Source organism: Sapajus apella, unplaced genomic scaffold (genome assembly GCF_009761245.1).
Source record: "Sapajus apella isolate SASKATOON/1434 unplaced genomic scaffold, GSC_monkey_1.0 scaffold22, whole genome shotgun sequence".
NCBI lineage: Eukaryota > Metazoa > Chordata > Mammalia > Primates > Cebidae > Sapajus > Sapajus apella.
The window spans coordinates 27,269,467-27,285,091 of NW_022436962.1; the positions used below are offsets into that span (position 1 = coordinate 27,269,467).

The 15,625-nt window shown below is 43.4% G+C and overlaps 2 protein-coding genes across 4 annotated transcripts in view; one reads left to right on the top strand and one right to left on the bottom strand.

Annotated features, from left to right (window-relative positions):
- Window positions 1-13,480, top strand: part of DNAH14 (dynein axonemal heavy chain 14) — a 403,573-nt gene extending 390,093 nt beyond the window's left edge. Inside the window, exons 83-86 of the mRNA XM_032289400.1 lie at window positions 506-645; window positions 2,837-2,997; window positions 12,701-12,847; window positions 13,252-13,480. Coding sequence (XP_032145291.1) covers window positions 506-645; window positions 2,837-2,997; window positions 12,701-12,847; window positions 13,252-13,470 — 667 coding nt within the window. The 3' untranslated portion in view covers window positions 13,471-13,480. The remainder of the gene's footprint in view (window positions 1-505; window positions 646-2,836; window positions 2,998-12,700; window positions 12,848-13,251) is intronic.
- Window positions 12,197-15,625, bottom strand: part of LBR (lamin B receptor) — a 30,463-nt gene continuing 27,034 nt past the window's right edge. The window contains exons 15-16 of one of the 3 annotated variants that reach the window (XR_004272271.1): window positions 15,478-15,548; window positions 12,197-12,719 (exon numbers count right to left, since the gene is read on the bottom strand). Coding sequence is in view for 1 of the 3 variants with exons in the window: in XM_032289396.1 (XP_032145287.1) it covers window positions 15,547-15,548 (2 nt within the window). In the remaining 2 variants the exon portion in view is untranslated. Of the gene's footprint in view, window positions 12,720-13,228; window positions 13,447-15,395; window positions 15,549-15,625 lie in introns of those variants that run through there. The other 2 variants (XR_004272270.1, XM_032289396.1) reach the window with 2 other exon arrangements.

Below are 15,625 nucleotides of genomic sequence, written 5' to 3' on the forward strand. Positions count from 1 at the left end.
CATCATCCCCATTTTAGAGATGAGGAAACTGTCCAAGGGCATGAAGTGCCCAAGGTTACACAAGTAGAACATGGAAGTGTTGAGACTTGAACTCAGAACTCGTTCCAAAGTCTGAGCCAAGCTGCCTCCTGTATTTACATTTGCTACTGTAAGTGTAGCAACAGAACAAATTCACATCTTTATATCCTTTGTGAGATGTCTGTAACTCAAAAACAACGGACAAGATTCCACAAGGCCCAGGCAGGATTCCCACTATAATAATGACATCTCGTTACCCAAATCTGTTGCCTTCCAGCCTTTGTGCTCCCTCTTTTCCTTCAAGACCTTAAAACCGTAGTTGGCTTCTATTCAAGGACTGGATAAGAGTCCTGCACTGGGGAAGTTGAAATGAAAAGTAAACGAAGGGCCCAGGGAGGGGAGGAACTGGGGGAAATGGCCCACATCACCCAAAGATGTGCAATTATTATGCCCTTAATCCCCCAATTTGTGGTCTGCCTTCCACTAGGTATATGAGATTTGTCACAATTTGGAAGCAGCCTGTTCCATCATCTAGCCAAAAATGCAAATACCATGATGATTCAGAGAACAATCTCTTTGAAGGGTTTCCTTCAAGATACTGGCTCCCAGCTTTCTTCTTTCCACAAGGTGAGCATTAGAACCAAGGTCAGCTCCAGACCTGGCCCAACCAAGTTTGCACTCAATTGCCCTGTCACTCACCTTTCTCTCCTCCCCTTTAAGATGAGAGCACCTGCACCCCCACAAGTGCCTGGGTCTCTCGTGTGCACTAGAGCAGCTCTTCCTCTCCACCCACTTCCTTCCCTCACCCCAACCTCCTCACATGCCAAATCCACCCACCCCTATCAGATTTCACCTGTTTCTGCCTGCTCAGCACAAATGTCCAGCAGGAGAGGCAGGCATGAACCAGAGCACGTTCCAACGATGTGTGGTTGGGGGGGGGGGTGTAAAGAGAGCTGTAAAGGGGTGACACTGGGCTGTGAGCTCCACGAAGGCAGGAACCAAGACTGTTTTAATTTCTGTGGTGTCCCTAGCCCCTGATACAGCCCCTAGCACACGCGTACAAAGCTCTCACTAAAATTTGAAGAATGAATGAATGGCTTTCTCAATGGAATATAGGAATGGATCAGTACTTGTGGAGCATAAAACAGGGGGACCTTCACTAAGAGCCAGGGAAGCCCACTAAGGAAATAACATCTAGGATGAGTCTTGAAGCTTGCTACCAATTAAGTATTATCCAGGTGCAGACAGAGGAAGAAAAGAATAATTCGTAGGGCTTCCATAGTACTTATTAGGTGCCATGCACTGTTCTGAGGACTTTGTATAAATTAAGTCATTTAATTCTCATGACAACCTTATGAGGTTTTTACTAGAACTATCCCTGTTTTCAGACAGAAAACCTTGGCACAGAAAAATTAAGGAATTTGCCCCAAGTCATATCACTAGCAAGAAGTTGAGAGTCCCGTCCAAGGTCACTCCACTACTAAGTGGAATGATGCGGGGGGCGGGGGGGGGGGACACGACTAGTGACTGAGCCAAGATTTGAACTCAGCCTGACTTAAAATGTTGAGTGTTTAGATGACTGCACTAAGTAGGGACAGCATTCTTATTAGAGAAAACACCATTCAGATTAGGAGAAACCAAATGTTCATTATGGCCAGAACAAAAGACCCCCAGAGGGAGAATGGTTGCAACTGCAAAGGTGGACACGGCTGGCCCCTGGGGCTGTGTAACACACACTAAGGAAGTCTACTCCATCCTGTGGCAGCAGAAACCACTGAAGTGTTTCAGGCCAGAGAGGTCATGATCCAGCAGCTGTAGGAAGGAAGAAGGGCAGGAGTGCAGTGGAGAAGAACAAGACTGGGTCCTGGTCATTTAAGGAGTCTGCAGATTAGCGGGGTGTGGTGGTGCACACCTGTAGTCCCAGCTACTCAAGAGGCTGAGGCAGGAGAATTGCTTGAGCCCAGGAGGTCAAGGCTGCAGTGAGCCCCAAGCCACTGTTCTCCAGCCTGGGCAACAGAACAAGACCCTGTCTTGTCAATCAATCAATCAAATAAGGAATCTGCTTTATTCTCCAGGCAAGAGCTGATGGTGATCAGAGTAAGGCAGTGGTAGTGGGGCAGAAGTGGGGAGTAGGGGGCATTTAGGAACCAGAACCAACTAGACTCCGTGTTTGGAAGGATAGAGGTAGCAGGGAGAAGGAGGTTAAGCATGACTCCTGGATCTCTGGCTTGGAAAGCTGGGTGGTTGCTGGCATCCTTCACTGAAATATGGAGCACAGGGAGAGGAGCAGGCTGATGGGGATCAGAGAGACAGACATGGCAAGTTTGAGAGGTTCTCATTTTTTTCCTACTGCACATAGCCTTTCTCCATGCACCCAGGGAAAACATGGCCACAAGCAGCTCAGCAACCCTGGAGGCAACAGAACCTTCCTTCTCCCAGTGTCCATATGACATTTATGAGAAAGACTCTGACACACTCGTTTGTTTCCAAAAGGATGAGGTATGATTATCAGCCAAGATTGGCTCAGAAATGGAGAGGGTCTCAGAATTTACAGCCCCTCTATCCCCACAATGAATACAGGAGGGGTGCTGGCCTTGAAAAGCAACCCATGTTCACCAGGAGGCTCCCGCAGCTGGCCAGACCAGTCACCAAGGCCTGAGAGGGTGGGTGAACTAGTGCTCTGCTCCTGCCTAGCCCATCTCTTTGTCCTTTTTCCTCCACTCTTCCCTTCATCCTCCATGAGACATCATTGTTGCTAGCCCCAGCAGGAAACCCTGAGACTCACAAGGAACCTGATGGTGTGTGTTCTTCTCCAAAGCTTTTCTTGCTGCTGTGCTTCAAGACTATGGGAGGTCCCGAGGAATCTCTGTGGATACCCTCACCTTCACCCACCATGTGATTTCCGACACCACTGACAAAGATGAGAAGTTCTCTGTATTTATGCAAAAGAAACTCAACATAGTCAGGAGAGCCTTTAAGGTACGGGAATACTTAAAAGATTAGAAAGAGTAATCATTCATTAATTCATTTAATCAATTATGCCCTCAACAAACCTTTATTCAGCACTTTCTGTGTGCCAGGCACTAGAGAGGCAAATCAACAAGGCACAGCCCTGCTTCAAGTCCAAATGCCCTCAGACTTCCTCTTTCCCCACTCTCTTTCTGAGGGAAAAATATTATAAATCATGAATAAAAGATTTAAGTCAATACAATAAACAGACTTTCTAAGTATCCCCTATTATAAATGAAGACAGATGCTACTGAGGTCAGAATCGAAAGGTGATATTTTAAATCAGTGGGCAAACCTCTCCTGGCAGCTCTTGGCTGAAATGCCTGCCCCCAGCAACTGGCTCATTCCAGAGCTCAGCCAGGTGCCAAGTGGAAACCTGCACCCTCCCAGTCCTCAGCAGTGCAGTGAGGGGGACGTGTGGAGGCGGCTTGGGCTGGCGCAGGGCACAGAGCACCAGCAAGCCAGATGCACTGTGCACCCCAACCCTGCCACTTCCCCACCACTGTCCCCACTGATTTGAAGGGCCACAGTTGTCATTTACTAAATTCCAATTTCTTCTGGGAATCTATTTTTCTGCTCCAGGACCAATGCTGGGGAGGAAGCAGGGACAGGGTTGGGAGAGGTTAAAGATTGAAAAAAGAAAAAAAAAAAAAAAAAAGAATGTGAAATAATGCTCAGTATCTTTAGCATTCTCTCTCCCCTACCCCACCCCCAAACTGTCCACTGTGTGTGATGCTCCTCTCCCTGAGTCCACGTGTTCTCGTTGTTCAACACACACCTATGAGTGAGAACATATGGTACTTGCCTTTCTGTTCTTGGGTCAGTTTGCTGAGAATGATGGTTTCCAGATTCATCCAAGTCCCTACAAAGGACACAAACTCATCTTTTTTTATGGCTGCATAGTATTCCATGGTGTGTTTGTACATTTTCTTTGTCCAGTCTATTGTTGATGGGCATTTGGGTTGGTTCCACGTCTTTGCTATTGTACACACTGCTGCAATGAACATATGTGATGTGTCTTTATAGTAGAACAATTTCTAGTTCTTTGGGTATATACCCAATAGTGGGATTGCTGGGTCAAATGGAATTTCTATTTCTAGATCCTTGAGAAATCGCCACACTGTCTTCCACAATGGTTGAACTAATTTACACTCCCACCAACTATGTAAGAGTGTTCCTGTTTCTCCACATCCTCTCCAGCAACTGTTGTCTCCCAATTTTTTAATGATCATCATTCTAACTGGCGTGAGATGTCTCAGTGTGGTTTTGATTTGCATTTCTCTAATGACCAGTGATGAAGAGCATTTTTTCATGTTTGTTGGCCTCATATATGTCCTCTTTTGCAAAGTGTTCATATCCTTCGCCCACTTTTGAATGGGGTTTTTTTCGTGTATATCTGTTTTAGTTCTTTGTAGATTCTGGATATTAGCCCTTTGTCAGATAGGTAGATTGCAAAAAATTTTTCCCATTCTGTTGGTTGCCGATTCACTCTAATTATGGTTTCCTTTGCTGTACAGAAGCTCTGGAGTTTCATTAGATCCCATTTGTCTATCCTGGCTTTTATTGCCATTGCTTTTGGTGTTTTAGTCATGAAGTCCTTGCCTATGCCTATGTCCTGAATAGTTTTGCCTACGTTTTCTTCTAGTGTTTTTATGGTGTTAGGTTTTATGTTTAAATCTTTGATCCATCTGGAGTTGATTTTAGTGTAAGGTGACAGGTAGGGGACCAGTTTCTGCTTTCTGCACATTGCTAGCCAGTTTTCCCAACACCATTTATTAAACATGGAGTCCCTTCCCCATTGCTTGTTTTTGCTGGGTTTGTCAAAGATCAGATGGTTGTAGATGTGTGGTGTTTCTTCTGGGGTCTCTGTTCTGTTCCATTGGTCTATGTCTCTATTTTGGTACCAGTACCATGCTGTTTTGATTACTGTAGCCTTGCAGTATAGTTTGAAGTCTGGCAGTGTGATGACTCTGGCTTTGTTATTTTTGCTTAGGATTGTCTTGGCTATGCGGGGTCTTTTGTGATTCCGTATGAAGTTTAAAGTGGTTTTTTCCAGTTCTGTGAAGAAGGTCATTGGTAGCTTGATGGGGATAGCATTGAATCTATAGATTACTTTGGGCAGTATGGCCATTTTCACAATATTTATTCTTCCTAACCATAAGCATGGAATGTTTCTCCGTCTGTTTGTGTCCTCTCTTATTTCGTTGAGCAGTGGTTTATAGTTCTCCTGAAGAGGTCCTTTACATCCTTTGTTAGTTGTATTCCTAGGTATTTTATTCTCTTTGTAGCAATTATGAATGGGAGTTCGCTCTTGATTTGGCTCTGTTTGTCTGTTATTGGTTTACAGAAATGCTTGTGATTTTTTACACATTGATTTTGTATCCTGAGACTTTGCTGAAGTTGCTTATCAGTTTGAGAAGATTTTGGGCTGAGACGATGGGGTCTTCTAGATATAAAGTCATGTCATCTGCCAATAGAGACAGTTTGACTTCCTCCTTTCCTAATTGAATACCTTTATTTCTTTTTCTTGCCTGATTGCTCTGACTAGAACTTCCAATACTATGTTGAATAGGAGTGGTGAGAGAGGACATCCTTTTCTAGTGCCTGATTTCAAAAGGAATTCTTCCAGCTTATGTCTGTTCAGTATGATATTGGCTGTAGGTTTGTCATATATAGCTTTTATCATTTTATGATATGTTCCATCAATACCTAGTTTATTGAGAGTTTTTAGCATGAAGCGCTGTTGAATTTTATCTAAGGCCTTCTCTACATCTATTGAGATAATCATGTGGTTTTTGTCTTTGGTTCCATTTATGTGATGGATTACATTTATGGATTTGTGTATGTTGAACCAGCCTTGCATCCCTGGGATGAAGCCTACTTGGTCATGATGGATAAGCTTCTTGATGTGCTGTTGCAATCTGTTTGCCAGTAGATTTTTGCGTCGATGTTCATCATGGATATTGGCCTGAAGTTTTCTTTTTGAGTCTCTGCCTGGTTTTGGTATCAGGATGATATTGGTCTCATAAAATGAGTTAGGGAGGATTCCCTCCTTTTGTATTGTTTGATACAGTTTCAGAAGGAATGGAACCAGCTCCTCTTTGTACGTCTGGTAGAATTCAGCTATGAACCCGTCTGGACCTGGACTTTTTTTGGTAGGCTATTGATTGCTGCCTCTACTTCAGCCCTTGTTATTGGTCTATTCAGGGTTTCAGCTTCCTCCTGGTTTAGTTTTGGTAGAGTACAAGTGTCTAGGAATTTATCCATATCTTCCTGGTTTAGTGGTTTATGTGAGTAGAGCTTTTTGTAGTAATCTCTGATGGTAGTTTGTATTTCTGTGGGATCAGGGGTGGTATCCCCTTTATCGTTTTTTATTGCATTTATTTGATTCTTCTCCCTTTTCTTTTTTATTAATCTGGCTAGTGGTATATTTTGTTGATCTTTTCGAACAACCAGCTCCTGGATTTATTGGTTTTTTTGAAGGGTTTTTTGTGTCTCTATCTCCTTCAGTTCTGCTCTGATCTTAGTTATCTCTTGTCTTCTGCTAGCTTTTGAGTTTTTTTGATCTTGCTCCTCTAGTTCTTTCAATTTTGATGATAGGGTGTCAATTTTAGATCTTTCCTCTCTTCTCTGGTGGGCATTTATCGCTATAAATTTCCCTCTCAATACTGCTTTAAAGGTATCCCAGAGATTCTGGTAAGTTGTGTCTACATTCTGGTTGGTTTCGAAGAACATCTTTATTTCTGCCTTCATTTCATTGTTTATCCAGTCAACATTCAGAAGCAAGTTGTTCAGTTTCCAAGTGGTTGTGCGGTTTCCAGTGTGTTTCTTGATCCTGAGTTCTAGTCTGATTACGCTGTGGTCTGATAGACTGTTTGTTATGATTTCTGTTCTTTTGCATTTGCTGAGGAGTGATTTGTTTCCAATGATGTGGTCAATTTTAGAGTAAGCACAATGTGGTGCTGAGAAAAATGTATATTCTGTGGATTTGGGATGGAGCATTCTGTGTATGTCTATTAGATCCACTTGGTCCAGCTCTGGATTCAAGTCCTGGATATCCTTGTTAATTTTCTGTCTCGTTGATCTAATATTGATAGTGGAGTATTGAAGTCTCCCACTATTATTGTGTGGGAGTCTAAATCTCATTTTAGGTCATTAAGAACTTGCCTTATGTATCTGGGTGCTCCTGTGTTGCAGGCGTATATATTTAGGATAGTTAGCTCTTCCTGCTGGATTGATCCTTTTACCATTATGTAGTGTCCTTCTTTATCTCTTTTGATCTTTGTTGGTTTGAAGTCCATTTTGTCAGAGACTAGGATTGCAACCCCTGCTTTTTTTTTGTCCTCCATTTGCTTGGCAAATCTTCTTCCAACCCTTTACTTTGAGTCTATGTGTGTCTTTGTATGTGAGATGGGTTTCTTGAATACAGCATATCAATGGGTTCTGACTTTTTAATCCAGTTTGCCAGTCTGTGTCTTTTGATTGGGGCGTTTAGGACATTTACATTCAATGTTAATATTGTTATGTGTGAATTTGATCCTGCCATTTTGTTACTGGCTTTCTTTCTCATTAGTTGACTCATTTTCTTCATTGCATTTTTGGGCTTTGCCAACTGGTTTGCTTTTTGCAGTGACTGGTATTTGCTCCTTTCCATGCTTAGTGTTTCTTTGAGAAGGTCTTGTAGGGCAGGTCTGGTAGTGACAAAAATCTCTCAATAATTCTTGTCCGTAAGGGATTTTATTTCTTCTTCACTTCTGAAGCTTAGTTTGGCTGGGTATGAGATTCTGAATTGAAAGTTCTTTTCTTTAAGGATGTTGAGTATTGGCCCCCACTCTCTTCTGGCTTGGAGGGTTTCTGCCGAGAGATCTGCTGTGAGTCTGATTGGCTTGCCTCTGTGGGTGACCTGACCTTTCTCTCTGGCTGCCCTTAGCAGTTTTTCCTTCATTTCGACCCTGGTGAATCTGATGATTATGTGCCTTGGGGTTGCTCTTCTTGAGGAATATATTTGTGGAGTTCTATTTCCTGAATTTGAAATTTGGACTGCCTTACTAGGCTTGGGAAGTTCTCCTGGATAATATCCTGGAGTGTGTTTTCCAGCTTGGATTCATTCTCCCCATCATAATCAGGTACACCAATCAAGTATAATGAGGTTTTTTCACATAATCCCGTATTTCTTGGAGGCTTTGTTCATTTTTCACTCTTCTCTCTCTTGTATTGCCTTCTCTTTTTATTTCATTGAGTTGATCTTCAATCTCTGATATCCTTTCTTCTGCTTGATCAATTCGGCTATTAAAACTTGTGTTTGCTTCACATAGTTCTCGTGCTGTGTTTTTCCACTCCATCAAGTCATTTATGTTCTTCTCTAAGCTGGTTATTCTAGTTAGCATTTCGTCTAACCTTTTTTCAAGGTTTTTGGTTTCTTTGCATTGAGTTAGAACATGCTCCTTTAGCTCTGAAAAGTTTGTTATTATCCACCTTCTGAATCCTGCTTCCGTCAATTCTTCGCACTCCTTCTCAGTCAAGTTGTGATCCTGTGTTGTTGAGGAGTTGTGATCCCTTGAAGGAGAAGAGGTGTTCTGGTCTTTGATGGTTTCACCTTTTTTGTGCTGGTTTTTTCCCATCTTTGTGGATTTACCTGGCTGTGGTGTCAAGAGAGCTGCTTGAGGACATCGCTTGTCTGCCTGTGGGGGCGCTACTGGGTTTCTAGGGACTCCTTCAGGTTCCCAGGGAAGCTTCCTGTGTGTCTTTTTTCTTTATGCTGGGAGATTAGGCCTGCCTCTTCCGCTGACCTGTAGGCGCTGCTGGGTTGTCAAGAATGCTGTCCCATTGCTACACAGGAAGCCTGTGTGTGTTTTTTTTAAATATGTAGCCCAGTCCCACCCCTCTAGTGGTGGATTGTGCCCTTCCTCCACTGGGCTGGATCATTAAGCGTTCATCTCAGACTGTGGCACTGGCTGTGCAACCCACTAGAGTCAGAGCTTCAGCCCTCTGGGGTTTGTGGGGGAGGGTAAGGACCCACCCAGCCACACCTGGCAGTCTCCCCATTTCAGCTTTCTCTCTCTCTGGTCATGGGGTAGGGGCCACCCAGCTGCTCCCGCTTACAGCTCCCTCTCTCTCCCAGCAAGGGGAGGGGGCGATAGCTCAGTCTGCAGACTCTTACTCAACTCTGCACTTGTAATTCCCGGGGCTTGACTGGCAAAGATCCCCTGTTCTGTGTATTGCTGAGGCTTTGGGGGAAGCGCTGTATCTGGACCAGAGCGCCAGAGGTGGAGCCTCTGACTTGCGGGTCAGATGTACTTTCTGAGTGAAGCAACACCCCTCCCCGCCTCCATCTGCCCTGAGTGGGCTTTGCTCACCCTCAGACCAGGCCCGTTGAAATGCACCTGGTACCTTGGTCGAAGCTAGGAGATCTCTGGGTTTCTGCCTCTCTCGCTGGGTGTTGTGCGCTGGAGTTGTGTCTAATCCGCCATCTTGGATCCTCCTTCCAGTGCTTTTATAGTTGCATTCTGGGATTTGGGGTGGGAGGAGGTGGTGGACACTCATGCTGTTTGGCCTCTTGGTCCAGTCCTGGTCTTCCTCTCCTCAGCACTCATCAGATTGCACTGAAGATGATTCTGAGACTACCCAGAATTAGTCAATGTTAGAAACATATTAGAAGAAGGATAAAACTGGGAGAATTTGTCCTACAAGGCAAAAGACTAAAGAGAAAAAGAAATATTGAAAAGGGTGATACATGAATTAGACTCTAATTCTACCAGAACTCCAGTGAGGGGGAGCTCCAAGGGAAAGACACATCGTCTAAACTGATGATGATGGTGGAGTATCCTTTTTTCTTTTTTTTTTTGGAGACAGAGTTTCACTCTTGTTGCCCAGGCTGAAGTGCAATGGCACAATCTCGGCTCTTGCTGACCAGGCTGAAGTGCAATGGCACAATCTCGGCTCACCACAACCTCAGCCTCCCGGGTTCAAGTGGCCCACTTGATCTTCTAAAGGGTAGAAGCCTTATTTTGTTCATCCCTATATTTCCAACAGCCAGGGACACATATTTTTCAAGTGAGTGAATTAAGTCGAAAACACATCTGAACCTGAATTTTCTTCCATGTCAGTACTCTTGCCAAGTGGTCACCTGATTTGGGGTGGCACCCGCCACCATGTCTGGCTAATTTTTGTATTTTTTTTTTTTTTCAGTAAAGACAAGGTTTCACCATGTTAGCCAGGATGGTCTCAATCTCCTGTCCTCAGGTGATCTGCCCACCTCAGCCTCCCAAAGTGCTGGGATTACAGGCATGAGCCACTGCACCCAGCCTACCTGCATTATTTAATCCTCACAGCCTCCTGAGTAGCTGGGATTACAGGCATGAGCCACCACACCCAGCTAATTTTTTATATTTGTAGTAGAGATGGAGTTTCTCCATGTTGGTCATGCTGGTCTCGAACTCCCAGCCTCAGGTGATCCACCCGCCTCGGTCTCCCAGAGTGCTGGGATTACGGGTGTCAGCCACTGCATCTGGCCCTTGAGTGTCCTTTTATAGACAGGGAATGCCCTGTCACTGGAGCTTTAGGAGAAATCAGGTGACCACTTGGCAAGAGTACTGACGTGGAAGAAAGTTCAGGTTCAAATATGTTTTTGACTTGAGGTTTGCTCAACTATTTATTAATTCTCTCACTTGAAAATACATGTCCAAAACTGCTCTGGCTGTTGGAAATATCAAGAACTCCAGACCTCAGGTGATCCAACCGCCTTGGCCCCCCAAAATGCTGGGATTACAGGCGTGAGCCACTGCACCCGGCCTACCTGCATTATTTAATCCTCAAAAATTACCCTCATTCTATAGGTCAGGAAACGAAGGTTCAAAGAGGCAGATCATAAGCTTTGAACCCAAGTCTAGATGACTCTACACCTGTAACCTAACCTCTTCCTACATAACATATTAGACATGAAAAGGCTACCTAAAGGCAGAGGTGCACAAAGGCCTTATGACTCACAGAGAGCGAGTAAGGGTATGGACTGCCCACCTAACTTTGCTTTTTGGCTCTATCCAACTAATCAGATGATGTTCTCAGTTATTTCTGCTTTATACAAAGAACCAGCTTCCACTTAGTTGAATTAAGATTACTTCCATTTGTTCTGAGTGGTTCTTTGGAGAGTCAAATCATTCGAAAAGGGGCTGTTTAAAATTTACCTACAATTTATGTTTTTCAGAGGAAAAACCCATGTATGCTATAACCAAGTTATACAAGTATAAATGGATGTCACACTGTCAAATGCATTAGATTAACTTCTTCTAAGATTGTCAGGAAAGGACAACACTAGAACAAATGCAGTACAGGAAACTTTGCATTTATGTAAGTTAAGGGGAAGAGAAGTAAATACTATACAAACCAATTCCCATAAAAGTCTTTTATAGAATAAGCCCAAATAGGAAGGGCTTAATACTTCACCTTGAACCTCCAGGTAGTCACATTCCAGAGTGGACAGCACAGAAGGTGCTACCAGGCACAGCACAGGCTGTTCCACACTGCTGCCCTTGTCAAGCTAGCCCAGACTGCATTAAGGTGAAGCTCAGAACAGCAGTGCCCATACCTCCTCTTCAGATACCTGCCCTGGGTGACCTGGTACTTGGCTGCCAGCTCCTCCAGGCTGGGTATACCTACAGCACACCTGCAGGAGACATTGTGATTTCACAGACCTGCCTCAGGCACACCTGGAGTCACCTGGAATTGGAGCTGCAGGCAACTAAATTTTTCTACTTCACAGACCTCATCAGAAACTCATTTTACTTAACCTTCTATCGTTAAAATTTAATCATCTATTTAACCTGTATCATTCAAAAATATATGGAACCTGGCCAGGTGCGGTGGCTCACACTTGTAATCCCAGCACTTTGGGAGGCTGAGGGGAACAGATCACTTGAGGTCAGGAATTCAAGACCAGCCTGCCCAACATGGTGAAACCCCATCTCTACTAAAAATACAAAAAATTAGGCCGGCATGGTGGTGCACGCCTGTAATCCCAGTTACTTAGGTGGCTTAGGCAGGAGAATCGCTGTAACCCAGGAAGCAGAGGGTGCAGTGAGCCACAATCACACCACTGCACTCCAGCCTGGACGACAGACCAAGTCTCACTCTCTGTCTCATAGATGATTGATTGATTGATACAGACAGACAATGTGTGTATGTGTGTATATAGATAGATATGTAAAACCCTCCTCAGCCTTTTTTTAAATTTCTAGAGCCTAAAACAATGGCTATGGCCACTACAGTAGAGGTAAGTGAAAACATTTGAGCACAGTGTACTCTGTCTCCTTTTTTAACTGTTCTTGCTCTCTCCGAGAAGGCTCAGTTACAAGATTACAGTTGTAGAAATTTGCATCTTTATTGTGTTTGAAAGTATTTGTCTTCATGCTGAGGAGGGGCATGATGAAAAAAATACATATATTTCAGTTCAGGTTGATTCTATAGATAGAAAGCCTACACTTTTTAAAGCACTCAGAATAGGAAAAAAAGAAATTAAGTATTCACCTTAGAACTTCGGGCAACATGCCTTAGGTAGGACAAGCCCCTCCAGATGGGTCGTCTCAGCTCCAGATGGGTTGTCTCAGCTCCAGATGGAATATCCGGTTGGTCGCTGCTTCTCCTGGGGACCCCTGACACCACCTCTCTTCCATCGTAGGGCTTAGACTCCTCTCACACTGGAGTTTACATTTTCGGTTTATTCATTGAGGGGGCAAGATGGAATTGCGAACAAAAAATACTGGAAGACTCGCTACCTCTGGAGATGTGCTGTGATTTTCCCGACATATACTTTTTGCCAACAAAGGTAACCACCGTGCTGTTACTCTGAAGTCCTAAACCTGAGCTCAGTAATATACAAACCACCCTCAGTAATATACAAACCACTCTTATTCCCATTCCCTATAACTTCACAAGGGAGATGTGATGATATACTCAAACAACAAAGATTTTAGATCTCCCAAAATATTACTAAAATTTAAAGTAGATGCCTACTTACATCCCATGTTCTCAAGAATATGTACTATAAAGCCATAATAATTACTCTTTATATTATCCAGGTATAATTTCCACATGCTGTTACATTAATCATTTAACCTCTACTGTATCTAATAACAAATTGCCCAAGCCAAGCATATAGAAAATGTGAGCCACTGATTCATTTCAACTATGCAATATGACTACTGGATTTTTTTTTTTTTTTTTTTTAAGATTTCTACCGAAACACCAAATGCTTCTAGCCAGACGACAGATTCAGAACTCCATACTTTTGAATGCCCAGTTTACCAGACACCTGAGAGATCAAGAATTCTGGCAACTACCGGTTTGCCAACAAACTTTTTAACATCAGTTTACTTACCAACAAAGAAACCTCCTAGTCACTGGATCACAATGCGGGTTGCATTGCTTTGTGAAAAGAATGAAAAATAAATGTCCATACCAAACCATTTTAATTTTTGACTCTAGCCAGATTTACATGTTTCAAGACATTCATGTGTAGTCAACACCCTTTATAAAGCATTTGTGTGTTTGGCCAGACTGGGCAGGTGCAGTCTCTTTATTTCACTTGTACATGAAAACTTCAACACATTGGGGAATCTTACAGCTGCTTTTTATTTTAGATACCTAAGACCTGACCGTGCAATGTCCCTGTGGTTGGGCTCTAATACAGGTCAGCACAACCTGGAATACAGCAAATTTGACTCTCCTAACAGTAAAAACCATACCACCTAGCAAGGTATCAGGGCATGTCTTTATAAACGTTTTGATAAAGTGATTTATAAAGTTATATACAATAAAATATACACATGTAGAGTAGGTCTTTGGAGTATTTCCCCTGGCTGCTCTAAGTAAACACAGAATACTACACTGCTGACCTAGCTGCAGACTTCTGAAACAAAAGAGAAGGGCCTTCTTCTTTAAAGAAATGCAGTATGGGCTGGGTGCAGTGGCTCACGCCTGTAATCCCAACACTAGTTCAGGACTTCGAGAACAGCCTGGACAACATGGTGAAACCTCATCTCTGCTAAAAATATGCAAATCAGCCAGGCATGGTGGCACATGTCTGTAATTCCAGTTCAGGAAGCTGAGGCATGAAAATCACTTGAGCCTGGGATGCAGAGGTTGCTGTGACCCGAGACTGCACCACTACCCTCCAGTCTAGGTGACAGAGCAAGACTGTCTCAAAAAAATGAAAAAAATTTTTTTTTTAATTGCAGTCTAGCTGGGTTCAGTGGCTCATGCTTATAATCCCAGCACTTTGGGAGGCCAAGGCAAGAGGATCACTTGAGGCCAGGAGTTCAAGACCAGCCTTGAAAACATAACAAGATCCTGTCTTTACAAAAAAAGTGTTTAAAAACTTAGCCAGACATGATGAGGCACCTGTAGTCCCAGCTACTCAGGAGTCTGAGACAGAAAGATGGCCTGAGCCCCGGAGGTTGAGGCTGCACTGAGCTATGATCGTGCCACTGCACTCCAGCCTGGGTGACAGAAAAAGACCCATCTCTGGGGGAAAAAAAAAGCAATATGGTTCTGACTTCACTAGACCTCTTTGCCTACTAAAAACCAAATCCTGAGAATTCAGTAAATTAAATGTTTCTGTAGGGAGAATTTTATTACTTACTAAAAATGGCTATCATGACTCAGCACCATGTTGAGCACTAATGATCCCTGAATCATCCTCAGGCCCCTCTACACCTCTATACTATGTGGACACATCAGCCAGATTTTATACATGAGGAAACCAGTGCTCAGAGATTGCCCAATCGCACACTGCTGAGAGCAGAGCTAGCTTTTGAAGCCACATCTGACTGTCACTTTATTGTGGCAATGGTCCATGGGCAGAAAGCATAACCCACGTGTACACAAATGACGATGCAACAGTCCCTTCTCTCTACAGTAAGGGGCGTAGAAAAGGTGGGACTTGTACCCAGCACTAAACTTTAACAGCCATGAATAAAACACGTTATTTGTGTCTAGGAAACTGTACCATCTATATGCAAGTAAACTGCACCTAGAAACATTCCACCTTGTATCTTTTGTTAAAATCCAATACTTCATCATTTGCTCCAAACAGTGCAAAACTAAAGACAAAAATATACATCATATACTTGGTATTGGTGCATCTTCTGACACATCTACCTTTTGCAATGTAATGTCCCAGCAGGACAAATTGAGAGGTGAAGCTGTCTGATCTCATCTCACAACTCAGGCTTAGAGTCAACTGGAAATCCAAATGAGCACTAAAGCATGGTCAGCAGGCACAGAAATGTCTCTCACACATGTGCTTTCTTTCAAATGCATAGATGCTTCTGTGATTCATACAAATTCATTTGAAAGTATGACTGAATCTACAATAGTTTTAGCATTTCTGTATTTTCTCAAACAGCAAACACTAAATACATGACCATTTTCTGGGAGTTAAGACTCCCAACTAACCTCTTTGAGCTCCAACATTCTGATAGTCTTGAAATAAACAGCAGTTGTCCAGGGGTCCCAAACAGATGATCCTAGGAAAAGAGGAGGCTAGGTGGGGGTGGGAATCTCAGGGCTCCTGTCTTGGTCCCAAAAATCCCAGAGTTTCAAG